A 14,804-nucleotide genomic window follows, 5' to 3' on the forward strand; every position below is an offset into this window, starting at 1 on the left:
CCTCTTTGTTTCAGAGAGAACTTCCTTATGAAGAAGGAGGCTTCTTCTAAATACCACTGTGATGAGTACACACAGCAGCCATTAAAACTCAAATATGGTTCGTAGTCGCAAATACCTCATTGGTACAATCATTCCAGCCCTCTACCAGCTACTTCCAAGCAAACCACTTAAATCCAAAAAAACTGTCAGAAAGAAGTGAAGGGGACCACCTGTAGATCCTGCGGTGAAAGCGGTCGCACCAGAACATGCGGTTGGCGGCCACGTCTACGTCGATAGCCACGGCGTTCTTCTGGGTGGGCACAACCTGCGTGTAGTCCCGCTTCACTAGGTCGATACGGCGGATCTCGTGTCGGTTGGTGAACATCAGGTAGGGGCTCTTGCCTACACGGAATACGACAAAACAGTCATTGGCCAAATGCTATTCTTTTTACCAACATTCACTCCATTTTGGTTCTCAGAGAAACAAGGATGTCGTTTTCCAGTATGAGAAAGCCAGAAGAGATCGGACTTCAAGTTCAAAGTTCAAAGAGGTTTTATTGTCATTTCAGCTATATACAAGTACACAACAAAAACGAGATAATGTTCCTCCAGGACCATGGTGCAACACAAAACAACAGTGCAACAGACAACATGCTACACAAGTGCAAACAGTCCAATATAGTGCAAAAATGTCATTAAATAAACATTAAATAAACAATAATAAATACAGAACAGGACAAATACAAAATGAGTAGACAATGAGTATTTAGTGCAGTACACAGTACTGGGAATATGTAAAGTGTGTTGTGCATAGGAGTCAGTGACATGCTTCACTGAACATAGCAGTCACCAGTAGCAGCCAGAACAGTTCAGAGTACAGTGCTGGTTTAGTACAGTACTCTAGCAGCAAGTAGGATAATGTGCAAGACTGCAACAGAAGTGCATAGTTTATTTGTGTGAGGTTTGACTTCAGCACTAGTCCGATGCAAAACAATGTGTGAGTGTGTGTATAGATATGCATGTATGTGTGTATGTGTGTGTGTATATATGTGTGTGTGTATGTGACTGTGTATAAGCATGTATAAAAGTGCCGATTTTGGAATCTGAATTGGAATTGGAGTTAACCAGAGTTCAGGAGTCTAATGGCTTCTGGGAAGAAGCTGTTGCACAGTCTGGAGGTGCGGGACTGGATGCTGCAGTACCTTCTTCCAGATGGCAAAAGGGTGAACAGTTCATGTGAGGGGTGTGTGGGGTCTTTCACAACGTTGGTGGCTTTCCGGATGCAGCGTGTTATGTAGATGTTCGTGATAGAGGGAAGAGAGACCCCAATGATCTTCTCAGCTGTACTCACTATTCTCTGGAGGGTCTTGCGGTCAAAGACGGTGCAGTTCCCAAACCAGGTAATGATGCAGCTGCTCAGGATGCTTTCTACAGTACCTCTGTAGAAGGTAGTGAGGATGGGTGATGGGAGATGGGCTTCCCTCAGCTTCCGAAGGAAGTAAAGATGTTGCTGGGCTCGCTTGGTGATGGAACTGGTGTTCAGGGTCCAGGTGAGGTTCTCCGCTATGTGAACACCAAGGAACTTGATGTTCTTGACAATCTCCACTGAGGAGCCGTTGATGGCAAGCGGGGAGTGATCTCGCCTTGTTTTCCTGAAGTCAACAACCATTTCTTTTGTCTTGTCAACATTCAGATACAGGTTGTTGATCTTACACCATCTCACCAGTTCCCGCACCTCCTCTCTGTATGCTGACTCGTTGTCTTTGTTGATGAAACCCACCACGGTCATGTCATCAGCGAACTTGTTGATGTGATTCGAACTGTGCATCGCTGCACAGTCATGAGTCAGCAGTGTGAACAGCAGAGGGCTGAGTACGCTGCCCTGGGGAGCACCAGTACTCAGTGTGGTGGTGTTGGAAGTGCTGCTCCCAATCTGGACTGACTGAGGTCTACCAGTCAAGAAATCCAGGATCCAGGTGCAGAGGGAGGTGTTCAAGCCCAGTAAGCTCAACTTTTCAATCAGATGCTGAGGAACAATGGTGTTGAATGCTGAACTGAAGTCTATGAACAGCATTCTTACGTAGGTGTCCTTTTTATCCAGATGTGTGAGTGCCAGATGAAGTGTGGTAGAGATGGCATCATCTGTAGAGCGGTTGGAGCGGTATGCGAACTGCAAGGGGTCCAGAGAAGGGGGAAGCTGGATCTTGATGTGTCTCATGACGAGTTTCTCGAAGCACTTCATGATGATGGATGTGAGTGCGATGGGATGGTAGCCGTTGAGACACGACACCGTGGGCTTCTTAGGCACGGGGACGATGTTGGTGGTCTTGAAGCATGTTGGGACCACGTCGCAGCTCAGAGAGATATTGAAGATGTCTGTCAGGACATCTGCAAGCTGGTCAGCACATTCTCTGAGCACACGACCCGGGATGTTTTCTGGTCCAGCAGCTTTCCGTGGGTTAACTCCACGCAGAGTACGCCTCACATCAGCCGCCATCAGGCACAGCACCTGGTCATTTTGCAGAGGGATGGACTTTTCTGCTGCAACGTTGTTCTGCGCTTTAAACTGTGCATAGAAGTCATTCAGTGCATCTGGGAGGGTGGCATCACTGTCACAGTAAGGTGATGTTTTCCTGTAGTTAGTAATGGCCTGAATGCCCTCCCACATGCGCCGTGTGTCACCAGTGTCTTTGAAGTGTCCATGGATCCTCTGTGTGTGTGTACGCTTTGCTTCCCTGATCGCACGTGACAGTTTGGCTCTTGTTTTCCTGAGAGCCTCTCTGGCACCTGTTCTGAAGGCTGAGTCACGGGTCCTCAGTAGCATGCGCACCTCAGCAGTCATCCATGGCTTCTGGTTTGGGCGTGTGGTGATGGTCTTGGAGACAGTAACATCATCAATGCACTTTCTGATGTAGCCAGTCACTGATGCTGTATACTCTTCCAGGTTAACAGTGCCACCGTCAGTAGCAGCCTCCTTGAACGTGATCCAAGTTGCCTGCTCAAAACAGTCCTGAAGAGCAGAGATGGCTCCTGCTGGCCAGGTTCTCACCTGCTTCAGAGCGATTTCGAGCATCTGACGATCGGTCTATATGCAGGAATCAACATTACAGACATGTGATCAGAGTATCCGAGGTGGGGGTGGGGCTCTGCCTGGTACGCGCAGGAAATGTTTGTGTAAACGAGATCCAGCGCGTTCGCTCCTCTCGTTGCAAAGTTCACATGTTGATGGAATTTAGGCAGTACTGACTTGAGATTTGCGTGGTTGACTTGCCCTCCACCACAGTCCCAAAAAAAAAGAGCTAAACCAATCAAGATGCTACTAATCTCACTTCAGTATGGAGGGGCACAGCCTCCCTCAATATTAAAAAATATGCAAATATTATGCTAATAAATATTTTGATCAGAACATTGAAAAATTCATCAATCCATTTATATATCCAGGGCCCAGAGCTCACCACCACTAACACCACTAGCACCATTAATGATTTCAGCCACCATCAATTATTTGATTTTGATTTTAATGCTCTCTTACAACTCAATGTCCTGTCCAAACTTGGAGGTCTGCTTGACAATGCTGGGCACCTGAGCCAGGTGGATCTGCCTGTGTTGTGTAGTTATCAGTTTGAAAAGATAGCTAGCTGCGTGTAGCTGTGTGCCCACTTTGTGTCAGCCTTCATCCTGTGTCATCAGGAGGCATGACACGGAGGCGGGGGAGGTGCTGCAACTACCAAGGGCAAAAGAAGAACATTTCATTGTGGTTTATGATGGTTACTGGAAACGGCTTGCCTAGCCTGTCCTGACTTCCTCCATGTTTATTTATTTGATTATGGCTGCGCATTCTGAACACAGCTTGTTAAATGATGCAACAGTGGTAAAGCACCTGGACACATGCCAGAGGGATGCTGGGTTGAGAATTCGGCCCCAAGCCACGCGCCACCTTCTCTGAGCGACTGCGAAGCGGAGCGACACAGGCGAAGGCCGAGTGTGCCATCTGTCCATGAAACCCCAGTTAACAGGCCAAGAAGAAACAGAGGGGACATAGCCACACCTCCACCGTGCTGGCATAGCGCGGCTCTCCACTCAGACTCCGTTACTCCGCCCACTGGACCTCAGCACCTGTGACTCCTCCGACTGTTCAAGTTATGGATTCTGACAGGCTGATACAGTAAGAGCCCTTTGCCGCAGGCACAGCCCAAATTTCAGTGATGAGCTTCGCTCCACAAAGTCCATGGGAATAAAGACACAGCGCCAATCCCTCCCACATGAAGGCTCACTTGCTCCAAAAACCTCCCTTTGAAAAACTCATGAAAGTCATGTGAACCAAAAACATTTCTTTCTCTAGCACATATATGTGTGTGTGTGTGTGTGTGTGTGTGTGTGTGTGTGTGAGAGAGAGAGTGTGCAGGAAAGTGTGAGCTTTTTATGCACGCACGCACACACACACACACCATACTTCCTGCTAAATTTATTGTTTATTGTAACTTGAGATCCATCAAATTACAATGGCTTATGTGTGTTCCCTACTTCCACATTCTGCCCATGTAGACAAGTTTAGGTGAAAGGAAATGGTTCTTCACACTATAATACTACACAGTAGAGGTGTGGCTTACTCACTACCTCTTCCACTGTTTGGAAAAAGTTCTAGTTGTGCAAGACACAGGCTTCCTTGGAGCACCCTGGGGAATATCTCTAAAGGCTGCTTCAGCGCAACCTGTACACTCGGCCTGTCCAAAAACCTGAATTGTTTGGCTCGTAGTGCAGAGATCTGCAACACTTCCACAAATACCAACTCCAATCGGTCTCAGCCCAAGAACGTGAGAGCTGCTCTGAAAGGACAGATCTTGCTCCGGCCAGGAAACAGAGCTCCAGGGGTTCTGAGCTGGTTCCACTGCTCAGTGACGTCTGGCCAGAGTCTCCTACCTTCTGCCTTACAGGTCTTGCTCACTGGGTCCATGTCGTAGCCCCGGTGGCATTCGCACTTGAAGTCCCCTTTGAGGTTGACACAGATCTGACTGCAGGCATCTGGGTTCTCACATTCATCGATGTCTGTTGAGAGAGACTCAGGCCGATAAGGCTAAAGATCAATCAGGAACAGCGAATTTTACTAACAAAATCACAGGTGCTCAGAAGCACTGCATTAAAGAATCTCAGTAGAAATCATATGCTCAGGACTCATTATATGCTATCGATCATTCAAAGGTATTTTGATGTTATTTTAACAGCAATTTGTTAAACTTGGCAGGGTGCCGTTTATAGAGATTTTTTTTAATCACTGAACCCAATTCTCAGAGTCCCAACAAGTGATTTTATGGCAGATTTGTGACCAGGAGCAACAACACATCATATATAATCTTATATAAGCAGAACTGCAGGGGCAGTGCTTTAATCAGGGTTAATTCTGCTCTCACCACCACATGTTCTTTTATCCAGGAGTTTGTATCCAGCAGGACATTTGCACTCAAAACTGATGGGCCGGTCCACGCAAATATGGGAACAGCCTCCATTGTTTAGTATGCATTCATTCAAACCTATGAGAAAAAGAGGGGGTATGTATGTCATTGAAATACTAAGATCTCTGATCACGATGGATTTTCTCCACCTTATTTCTTAAAGTTTCTGGCCAAAGCTCTATAGTGTCAGACCCTTCACAGAGAGCCATGGACATTCTTTCCTCGCTGTGAAAAGTCAGCATACTCCTGAAATCATGATCACAAAGCTGGAAAGTCTTCCTAGTGCCAGCAGTTCCATATTATTTACTCAAATGTTTCTGTGTCTTAGGTCTGAAAGATCTTCCTTAGATCTAGAAGATTTGTCCTATTGATAAAATTATATACAGTTCTGGAAAAAGGAAAAATTTAGAGACCACTGCAAAATTACTGGTTCTCTGTTTTTGCTATTCACATGATGCGTGTATAGTAAAATGAACATTTGTTTCACTCCACAAGGTATTAACATTTTTTTCCAAATTCCAAATTAAAATAATTGTCATTTAAAGAAGGTATTTGCAGAAAATGATAAATAAAGATGCCGTGTTTTTAGACTTCAAATAATGCAAATAATACACGATCATATTTATTTTTACATAGCACAATACTAATGTATTGATTTAGGAAGAGTTAAAAAATTGGAATTTCATGGAATAAACCCAATTTTCATTCATGTATGCATCTTAGCATGCTCTCCTCTAGTTGTTCACATTGATCATTAAATAAGATTTGGTTCAAGCAATCACCTCATTAATATCTCAATAGAACCTCACTGCCCATGTTGGAATTCAACACTGGAATGGAAGCTGTACATAAAGAGATTATTTTTTAATCTTTTTAATCTTTTTCCAGAGCTGTATGAACTTCAGCCTTTGTGAACACAGTTTTAAATTAAAATAAATGAATAAATAAATTTAAAAAATCTATAGGCAGTAGACTGTTATTGCTACCAGCACACAAACATCACATAGTTTTAGGTTAAAGCACTGAACACTATTTTTTTAAAGTCACATTAACATGAACTTAACACACTCTGTATCTGCATTTTCAGGTCAAACAGCTTCTTAAATGCTTTCAAATTCCAAAGCAACTTCGCTACTCCACATTTCTTCAGAAACGTGTAGCTCTGTTCATGACTGAGAGGGAATCAACACACCTCACCGCTTTGTTGTTCAAAAGGTGGATTGAAAATCAAAAGGTGGATTGAACCCTTTGAAGCAGAGTCAAGTTCTAACTCTAAGCTCATTCCCATGGAGGACACATACTGTCATAGCGACAAATATATGAAAGTCCCTCTGGATGTGAGCATTAGCACCAAATGCTGAGCATGTAAAATGTAAATGTAAATAGTGTGATCTGTGTAATCCAGGGCTGCAGAAGCACTGGAGCAGGTGTGGCAGATTAATGCTGCAGCTAAACCCCGCAAGACGTCAGCTCTCTGCAAACAGGACTGAGCACCCCCTGTGGCTGGATCAGGGCGCAGCAGCGCAATCAACTGGGTGTGTGTTACTTCACGACTGTTGGGGCAGAGTTTGCAAATGTTTTTTTTTTTTACTCATGCCAGGTTTCCATGTGTCATTCCAAGTTCCTTTTAAACAATTTGCATTCCCAAAGGTCTGACTTTCGGCTAATCTGCCGCTCCCTTCTTAACGCCTGTGCTCCGAAAGCACGCGCTCTCTTTGAAATGTGAGCAGCATTAGTGCAGAGCTCGGAGAGACCACTACGGGAGCTTTATCGTGCTTTTCACCGCTGTGGGTGCCTGTTCCTGGAGGAGCTCGGTCGTCTGAGGGTAGGACGTCTAGTGGGTTGGGATTAGAAGCACGGCACGATGTGCAAAAAGGGCTGCGCAGATATGATTTTAATGAGGCAAAATGGACTCTGGGATCTGGTGAGACAGGAGGAGAGAATTCCCCAGGTCTTCGTCTTGGTGCAAATTCTTCATTCAGTGCTCCCCACCTACCCAGCCACCCTCCCTCCTCTCACCCTCACCCCAGGGTCTGTGGGGCAGGTGTTCTGTCAACAGCACCATGTTTATTAGGAGGTGCTGGCATCCTGACAAAAACCGTGAAAATGAACAATGTCCGGCAGGGGGGGGCAGACTTGTAGCCAGCTGTACTTCACGCCAGCAGCAGGGCCCCTTGGCATAAGGGAGGGAGGGGAGAGGGTGTGAGAAGAAGGGAGGAAGCAATTAATATTGGAGGGAGCCCAGGATCATTGCTAGTGTACGTATGTATGACGAATGCCAGAGGACAGGCAGGACCGTGTGGACCCACCGTAGCGACAGCTGAGACGAATGAGCGAAAGCACCAAAGAACCTCTGCCCTCTGCCTCTCGCTGCCTCTGAAGATGAGCACTTTTCTCTTGGAACAGCAGGGTATGTTGTGGAAGGGCTTTAGATACAGGAGGCTGGGGCATAACCTCCACCCTCACCACCCACCCACCCTCCTCCCCCCAGCGAGCGGCAGGTGCTGGCCGGCCTCCTTACCGCACTCCTTCTTGGGCTCGTCGGATCGGTCCTTGCAGTCCTTGACGTCGTCACACACCTTGGCGCTGTCGATGCACTCGCCGTTTCTGCACAGGAACTTCAGGGGACCGTCGCACTTAGTGGCTGTGGGGCAGACATGAGGAAGGCGGGCAGGAGTCACTTGCCACCCTGAGCTAGGCGATGGTGGCCAGTTTTGGTTTTTCGCTTTTTTATTTCTGAATTAAGGGCTAGACATGAAAGGTTTGGCGATTTGTTTGGGGGAAGCATCCCAGATGTGGCTAGCAACCTCCATGGCCACGTTCCATGCTGGCCCACGTGGAGCTGTACTGTGGGTAGGTGCAATGCTCTGTCATACTTAATTTCACCCCAACAGCAAGCTGAGTAAACACTGCATGGGTCGATAGAACTCAGTCAATGCAGGTGGTCAAACATATGCATGCACGCACACACACCATTGACACAGCCAGCCTCATCGCTCCTGTCGAGACAGTCGAAGGCTTTGTTGCATTGCTTCATGCCATGGATGCAGGAGCCGTCACCACACTGGAACTCATCCGGACGGCACGTTAGGAGAGCTGCAGCAGAACAAACACACACACGCACACAGAAGGATACATGCACACTGTGAGCTTACCTCAGTCCAGCGTGTTGTCTGATGATCAGAGACAAAACAAATGAGGAGAAAATCCAACTGGCATTTTAATGGTCTTTTTATGTCCCAGTGATCAAGCTAAGTAAACCCACTTCATTAGCTGGTGATCCAATATATAACACACACACACACACACACACACACACACTTCCTAGATCTCTTTCTCTCTATATCTCTCACTTAGGAGAAAAACAGCATTAATCCCTGTATGTCATGAGATCAGAGAGTCACAAACATTCTATGCCAGTCTGGATCCTTCCTGCTCTGGCTGCAACTATCCACCAACCCCAAACAACGCCCTCACCTGTGTCTCACGTGTAATGTCACCATCTGTACACACACACACACACACACACACACACACACACACGTTGCGTTACTGTGCATTTGCAAAATCTTGTGTAGGTCTACTGAGTATAGTTGTTTTTCTATTGTTGATCCCACTTTCCCCATTCTCGGGACCACGCCATAGAAAACAAGCCTGATTCGCTCACATCAGATTGCTTCTGGGCTGCTGAGTGTCACAGGAGCCCACCGCACCCGGAAAAGTAAAGGTGATGCATCTGCAAACACTCCCATGCTGTATGTGAGGACATGAGGAAAAATGTGACACGTGCTCATTTTATTATATGCATCTTGTCAGTTGTATTGACAGAAAATGTTCCAGACGGATATTAATCTTTGGTGAGTAGTGCTAGCCTTGCTTAGAGTACGCGTTAATGATGTGAACTGTCACGCCCTCAGTCGCTGCATGTGTTGTAGCTCCGCCCCACACTGTCAATCGAGCAATGACACCCATTTCTCACTATTGCTTCCTATTTACAGGACTCATTCTGCCACATCTCACGCGACCGTATTCTTCAGTTTTTCAATTTTCTTTTCACAGTTTTATTTCCCTGATTTCCTCCCCAGCTTCATACCATCACAGTCTGAATGTTTTAATTCTACTGGCTCAATATTGCAATAACCACATAAAAGTAGAACATTTCATGCAAATGATACGTAGATGAGGGCTACATGTTTTGTGCATATAATATGTAAATAAATTTCAGCTGTGGGCTAGTTTCTATGAGGATGGAACCAATTCATCAGCTGTGCTCAGATTGCCCCTCATTTGTGATGTCATTAAACAACATCCCGAATTGCGCATGGACTAGTGTGTACGTCACACTTGGCCCTTGAGTCCACAATCAATTTTCTGTTTGGTTACATAAGATCCATTATAATTATGCAAATGTTTTTTTTAGCAGTTTTGAATTGGGGCACGAGTGCTGTGGGTGTTCCCTTATGGAGACAGAGACAGAGCAGCCTGTTTTCAGCGTTTAGCCCGCCTCTTTCAGACGCCAGGTCCCCGCTGCTCGACCAGGGACATATAAAACACCCCAGTTGAAAAAAACAACAAAAAAAACACCCTGTAGCTTCCTGCTTTTGGGGGAGTGTTGAGGTGAGCGTGGGGGTTGTTTGGGCTCTTGCTGTTCGTTATGGCATGCACTTATCAAAACGGTGAGTAGTATCTAGCAGAAATCCTGCACTCTCAGGACCAGTGGGAGAGGGACGGAGGTTGCCCCACGGACGTCAAGAGAACATGGCAGTGCTTGGATTCGATTAGACTTCTTTTTGAGGTCAAGCATAAGAGGTTTGGTAAACAAGGTCACCTGTTTTCCCAATGAGATTCTGGTGCTTTGTAAAGGTCAACGGTTGAAGTCAGAGGTACTCAAACAGATATATGTCTGCTTTTACAATTATTTATATTGTCTTATACTGGTTTTTCATTTGTATTCATAACACAAAGTTTAATTTCTGTTTAAACCCAAAGAATTATACAGCTTTGAGAACTAAAATGAAATAAAAGAAAACTCAAGTTTTTGGTTAAGGGAAAAAATGTCCCGATATTCAAAAATGATTTCTTACATTTAACTGTTATCTGCAAACTGCAGCAGAACAGTCAGAATAAGCATCATGGTTTTGTTTCGTTCCCATGGCCATATAAGTGACGTGTCCTTCAGATAATTCACTGGATCCCGACGCAGCTACAGACTGTGCGCGAGTGCTTGAGATAGGCACAATCACCCACATTAGCTCTTCGGCACGGTTGCGTTTGATCAAGGGGTACACTGCCTAGTGTGTCTTTGGGAAAACGAAAGCCACGGCAAAGATTTCTGAAGGCTGCGTTGCCGTAGCAAAGGCAGACACACATGCAAACGACCCACAATGCACTGCCCAACAGGCATGGCTTTTGGGCCTGGAATTTCCTCAGATGTGTCCCGGTGCAGCCTTAAGCCCGTTTATAAACATGTTCAATGCAGTGCAGTTTTCCAATTATATTTTTATACCAAACCTGCTAAAAACAGAGGTGATGTCAATCTACTTAACCTTCTCTGTCACACTGAGTCAGCTAATGTCAGCAATCAGAACAGACAGTAAATGACAAGCTGTCAAATAAAATGTACCTATACTATAACACTTCAATAAACTTTGATGAAGCTAATCTAAAAGTATCTATATAAAAATGCATTTCAGAACATGCACTCCTCTGGGGGGTTCTGGGCCATCAGCGATTTCCTTGAAAACCGCTCTGGTGGATCCATAGACCCATTCACTCTCACTCACTACATCCACAAAGCCAAGCCTCAGATAGGTAGGTACGCATGCACACATGCATGCATGCACGCACTCACACACAGACTGAGGAGTGTGCTGGGATAAGCTTTTGTCTCTCACTCACAACTTCACATCCACTCCCCCACCAACAACCATGCCCACACACTCACTGATAACAAGTACTCACTTAAATGAATGGATTCAGTAATGGCGTTAATGGAGGTGGGTGTGTGTAATGCTTTCCTTGTTTGTCATCTCAGAGACAGTAGTTACATCAGAAATAGCTTAACAGGCTGCACTGAAGATTTCCCTTGATCTGTTAAATCTGATAAATTCAGCACTGTAATACACTGAACTACGCTCTGGACTTACGGCAGTCGAGTTCGTCTGACTTGTCCTTGCAGTCTGGATCTCTGTCGCACCTCCATGCTTGCCTGATGCACTCCCCACTGCCACAATGGAATGCTCCTGCGCCGCACTCCGGCCTGCGGCCAGGGGGTGGGGCCGGCCGGCTTGCTCTGCCCCCACACCGCCCCACCCACTCGTCTGAGCCATCAGAGCAATCGGGGTCGCCGTCGCAAGTCCAGGGCTGGGGCACACACTCTGAGCTGTTGCAGCGGAACTCGTGCGGCCCGCACGTGGGCGGCGAGCACTTCTCCTCGTCGCTGGCGTCGCCGCAGTCGTCGTCGCCGTCGCACACGTAGGCCGGCGCCAGGCACTTGCGGTTCCGGCACTGGAACTCAGCAGACGGGCAGGCCCGGGCGTCTGCGAAAAACACAACAATGCGAGTGCATGGAGGGAGCCCGACTTTAACAATCCTATAAATCAATGGCTATGTTCGTGGAAGCAAGCCTACCTTTCCACTTCTCTTAATTAGCTTAAAACCCATTTAGGCCATCTGACTTGGGTTTGGACCCTTGCTAATTTTAAACATCAGCTGTGGGCAGAATGCTGTGCAGACTAGCATAATATAGATGCATAGTGCAGTGAGAAAGGACAGATTTCACTCATTTACAGCAAAACGGAGACCCTACTCGAGGGAACTAGACAGCCCTCAGAGCTGGTTCAGCCTCATGACCCGTGTCATATGGCATGAAGGCAGCAATAAGAGCAGTGAGACGGGGAGAACCCCTAAGGCAAAGAGGAAGGCGTTTTACAGCTTTGTCTCGACCAATTCTCACATCAAGAGAAGTACCGGAACTTTTGATACAAATCAATTAAAAAGAAGACAATGCCAAATAAAAAGAATAAAGGAGGAGGAGGAAGAGCAGGAGAAGGTGTAGTTAGAATTAGATGCCCCCCCCAAAAAATGCACAAATGAGAAAACACAAATGAGTGTGCAGGAAAAATCTCTGGTCCTACTGCTTATTGACTGGTCATTAAAAAAAAAACAAGAGAAGCACACTTGCTAACCCCATGCTGTACAATATATTTCAATTGGGCCAGTGTACTTCACTGACTTTGCGTCTACTGACAGAGACTTATAGTGCCCCGGACTGTTAATCCAGGTGAGTACGTCATTACAACAAGACATTTCACACACTGCCATTTTAGCATGCATCTGCCATGTAGCTATGGGTAATAAGAGGATAACAGGGAATATTTGTTTGTTGTCAAGCTACAATTCAGTGACACCTGAATAGCTGTACAGATGATTTGTCCTTTATGGACAGCAGAAATCTCACAAGCCTATTTCTAAACAGAACCCTCAAATTCTTAGCTCTTCATCCAGGAGTTTGTACAGTTACATTTTATTACAAAATAATAATAACTTGTAGTACTCGTTTCATTGCTAGTCAATATAATGATATTCCAAACAATATTATTTCTACAGTACATAATTCTTTACCACAATACATACTGAATCTTATCATATTACAGTATAACCACAACATGGTCTACTCTCTATCAACCTATATGATCACTGAGTGTAAAGGGACCATAAGAACTGTTGTGTCTGGGTATTTTAGGCCTTGAAGTCTTGCACAGACTCCACTGAGACAGTAGCCCAGGGATATTCATTTTATATGAGCGATAAATCAGCTCCTTTCCCCCCAACTCCCTCCACCCTTTGCAAGGCCGTATAGATCTGAGCCATAACTCTGCCGTACCACTAGCTCTCACTGCAATTAATGCACTCTAGGGGCTACTGCAGCCATTTGCAAGATTCTAGCCTGGTCGCCCTCTACCAGGCATCAGGGGCTTGAGTCAGGACGGGTGCCCAGGAAAGCAGACAACGGTTCTGCCCACCATTATTGACTGGAACAGACAAGGCAACAGAGAACAGAAATGAATCACATGTGGCCAGGGACCACCAAGAGAGATCAATAAGCGATCAGAGACGAAAGCTTCTGGAAACCTTCTTTTTAGGAAGTGTTTTGAAATAGAATTTTAGTTGACCCATCATTGCTCCTGGATAAGCTGATGCGAGGAACTGGATATACTTGTTGTTTAAGAAATGCTGTCTACAACGTCAACAAGACCTCCGCCTGCTCTCGACCCGGCTGCCAGAGCCATGTACGTCACATGAAAGGCTTCATTAGCATAAAAAACACCCACAGTGCAAGATTAGCCTAGATTAAGCCTATTAACGCATATGGCAGTAATTGGTGTTTTACCCAAACCCCTAATCTCCCTCAGTTTAGATGAGCTGCCTCTTTTTAATTTATCACAGAGCTCCACTTCCCGCCAGCACTATAAACAAAAGAGATAATGGAACAGTTCATACAGCCTGTGGCTACTAAACTTACTTTCTGCCTTTTAAAACAAACTCTGAATTACTGCACTATAGTGCTAATGAATTACTGCGTGTATATAACAGCCAAGAGCAATTAGCAAAATCTGGAGGTGTTTGATTCATTAGTTCTTTTCCTGGCTTCCGGAGTTTGGTTTCAGAGTCCTGGGATCTGAGCTAGGCTACAGAGGAGTTGTGGGATACATCATGCCTGGTAAGTGGGACGGCATGAGCCTTCACATCAGCTCTTCAAAGAGGGACAGGGGCTTGACATGTGGAGAGACTGTACTGAAGGGGAGGTGTTTCCATAGGCTTAAGCGTTCAGAGGAATGAAAACATAGATCAGCTGTGTAGTGACAGAGACCATCACCTCCTGAAGGAGAGAGGATGATTTGATGGGGATTGTAACTTCAGCTATGTGAAATGGGTGCCAGTGGGCTAGCTTTTTGGTACGGTGGTCTGGGCATATGTTTATTGCCTGTTGGATCTGGGGTCGAGACCCAGCTGGGGTTGCTGCCCTCTGCCTTCGCCACAAGTAGCACATGTTCCTTCCAACAAGCAATTGAAACTTGCATGCACACGCACAAACATTCATTCAGGAACGAGCTCATTGTGACAGCAGATTAACAGAAATGACCTTCGCTTAAACGAACCTATACTTGACCTTTTTACTCAAAAAAAAGCACAATTTCATCAATTGTAATAACATAAAACAGAAACATTCAGAACAGAATGGAGTACCATTTTTTTCATTTCCCATACATTGCACAGCACTGCATGCCATCTAATCACAGGTGTAATGAAAAACATGTACGCTGCTCAGAGAAATGACACAACCGCTAATATAAGGCCGGTCAGCCTTTTTCT

At 45.7% G+C, this 14,804-nt stretch overlaps 1 protein-coding gene across 3 annotated transcripts in view; it reads right to left on the minus strand.

Moving 5' to 3' along the window:
- Window positions 1-14,804, minus strand: part of LOC113570092 (low-density lipoprotein receptor-related protein 8) — a 54,164-nt gene that overhangs the window by 9,906 nt on the left and 29,454 nt on the right. For all 3 annotated transcript variants that reach the window (XR_004777143.2, XM_035536487.2, XM_035536486.2), the window contains exons 5-10: window positions 11,576-11,968; window positions 8,403-8,525; window positions 7,951-8,073; window positions 5,388-5,507; window positions 4,900-5,025; window positions 210-381 (exon numbers count right to left, since the gene is read on the minus strand). Coding sequence is in view for 2 of the 3 variants with exons in the window: in XM_035536487.2 (XP_035392380.1) it covers window positions 210-381; window positions 4,900-5,025; window positions 5,388-5,507; window positions 7,951-8,073; window positions 8,403-8,525; window positions 11,576-11,968 (1,057 nt within the window). In the remaining variant the exon portion in view is untranslated. The remainder of the gene's footprint in view (window positions 1-209; window positions 382-4,899; window positions 5,026-5,387; window positions 5,508-7,950; window positions 8,074-8,402; window positions 8,526-11,575; window positions 11,969-14,804) is intronic.

Source organism: Electrophorus electricus, chromosome 20 (genome assembly GCF_041902795.1).
Source record: "Electrophorus electricus isolate QZ-2024a chromosome 20, ASM4190279v1, whole genome shotgun sequence".
NCBI lineage: Eukaryota > Metazoa > Chordata > Actinopteri > Gymnotiformes > Gymnotidae > Electrophorus > Electrophorus electricus.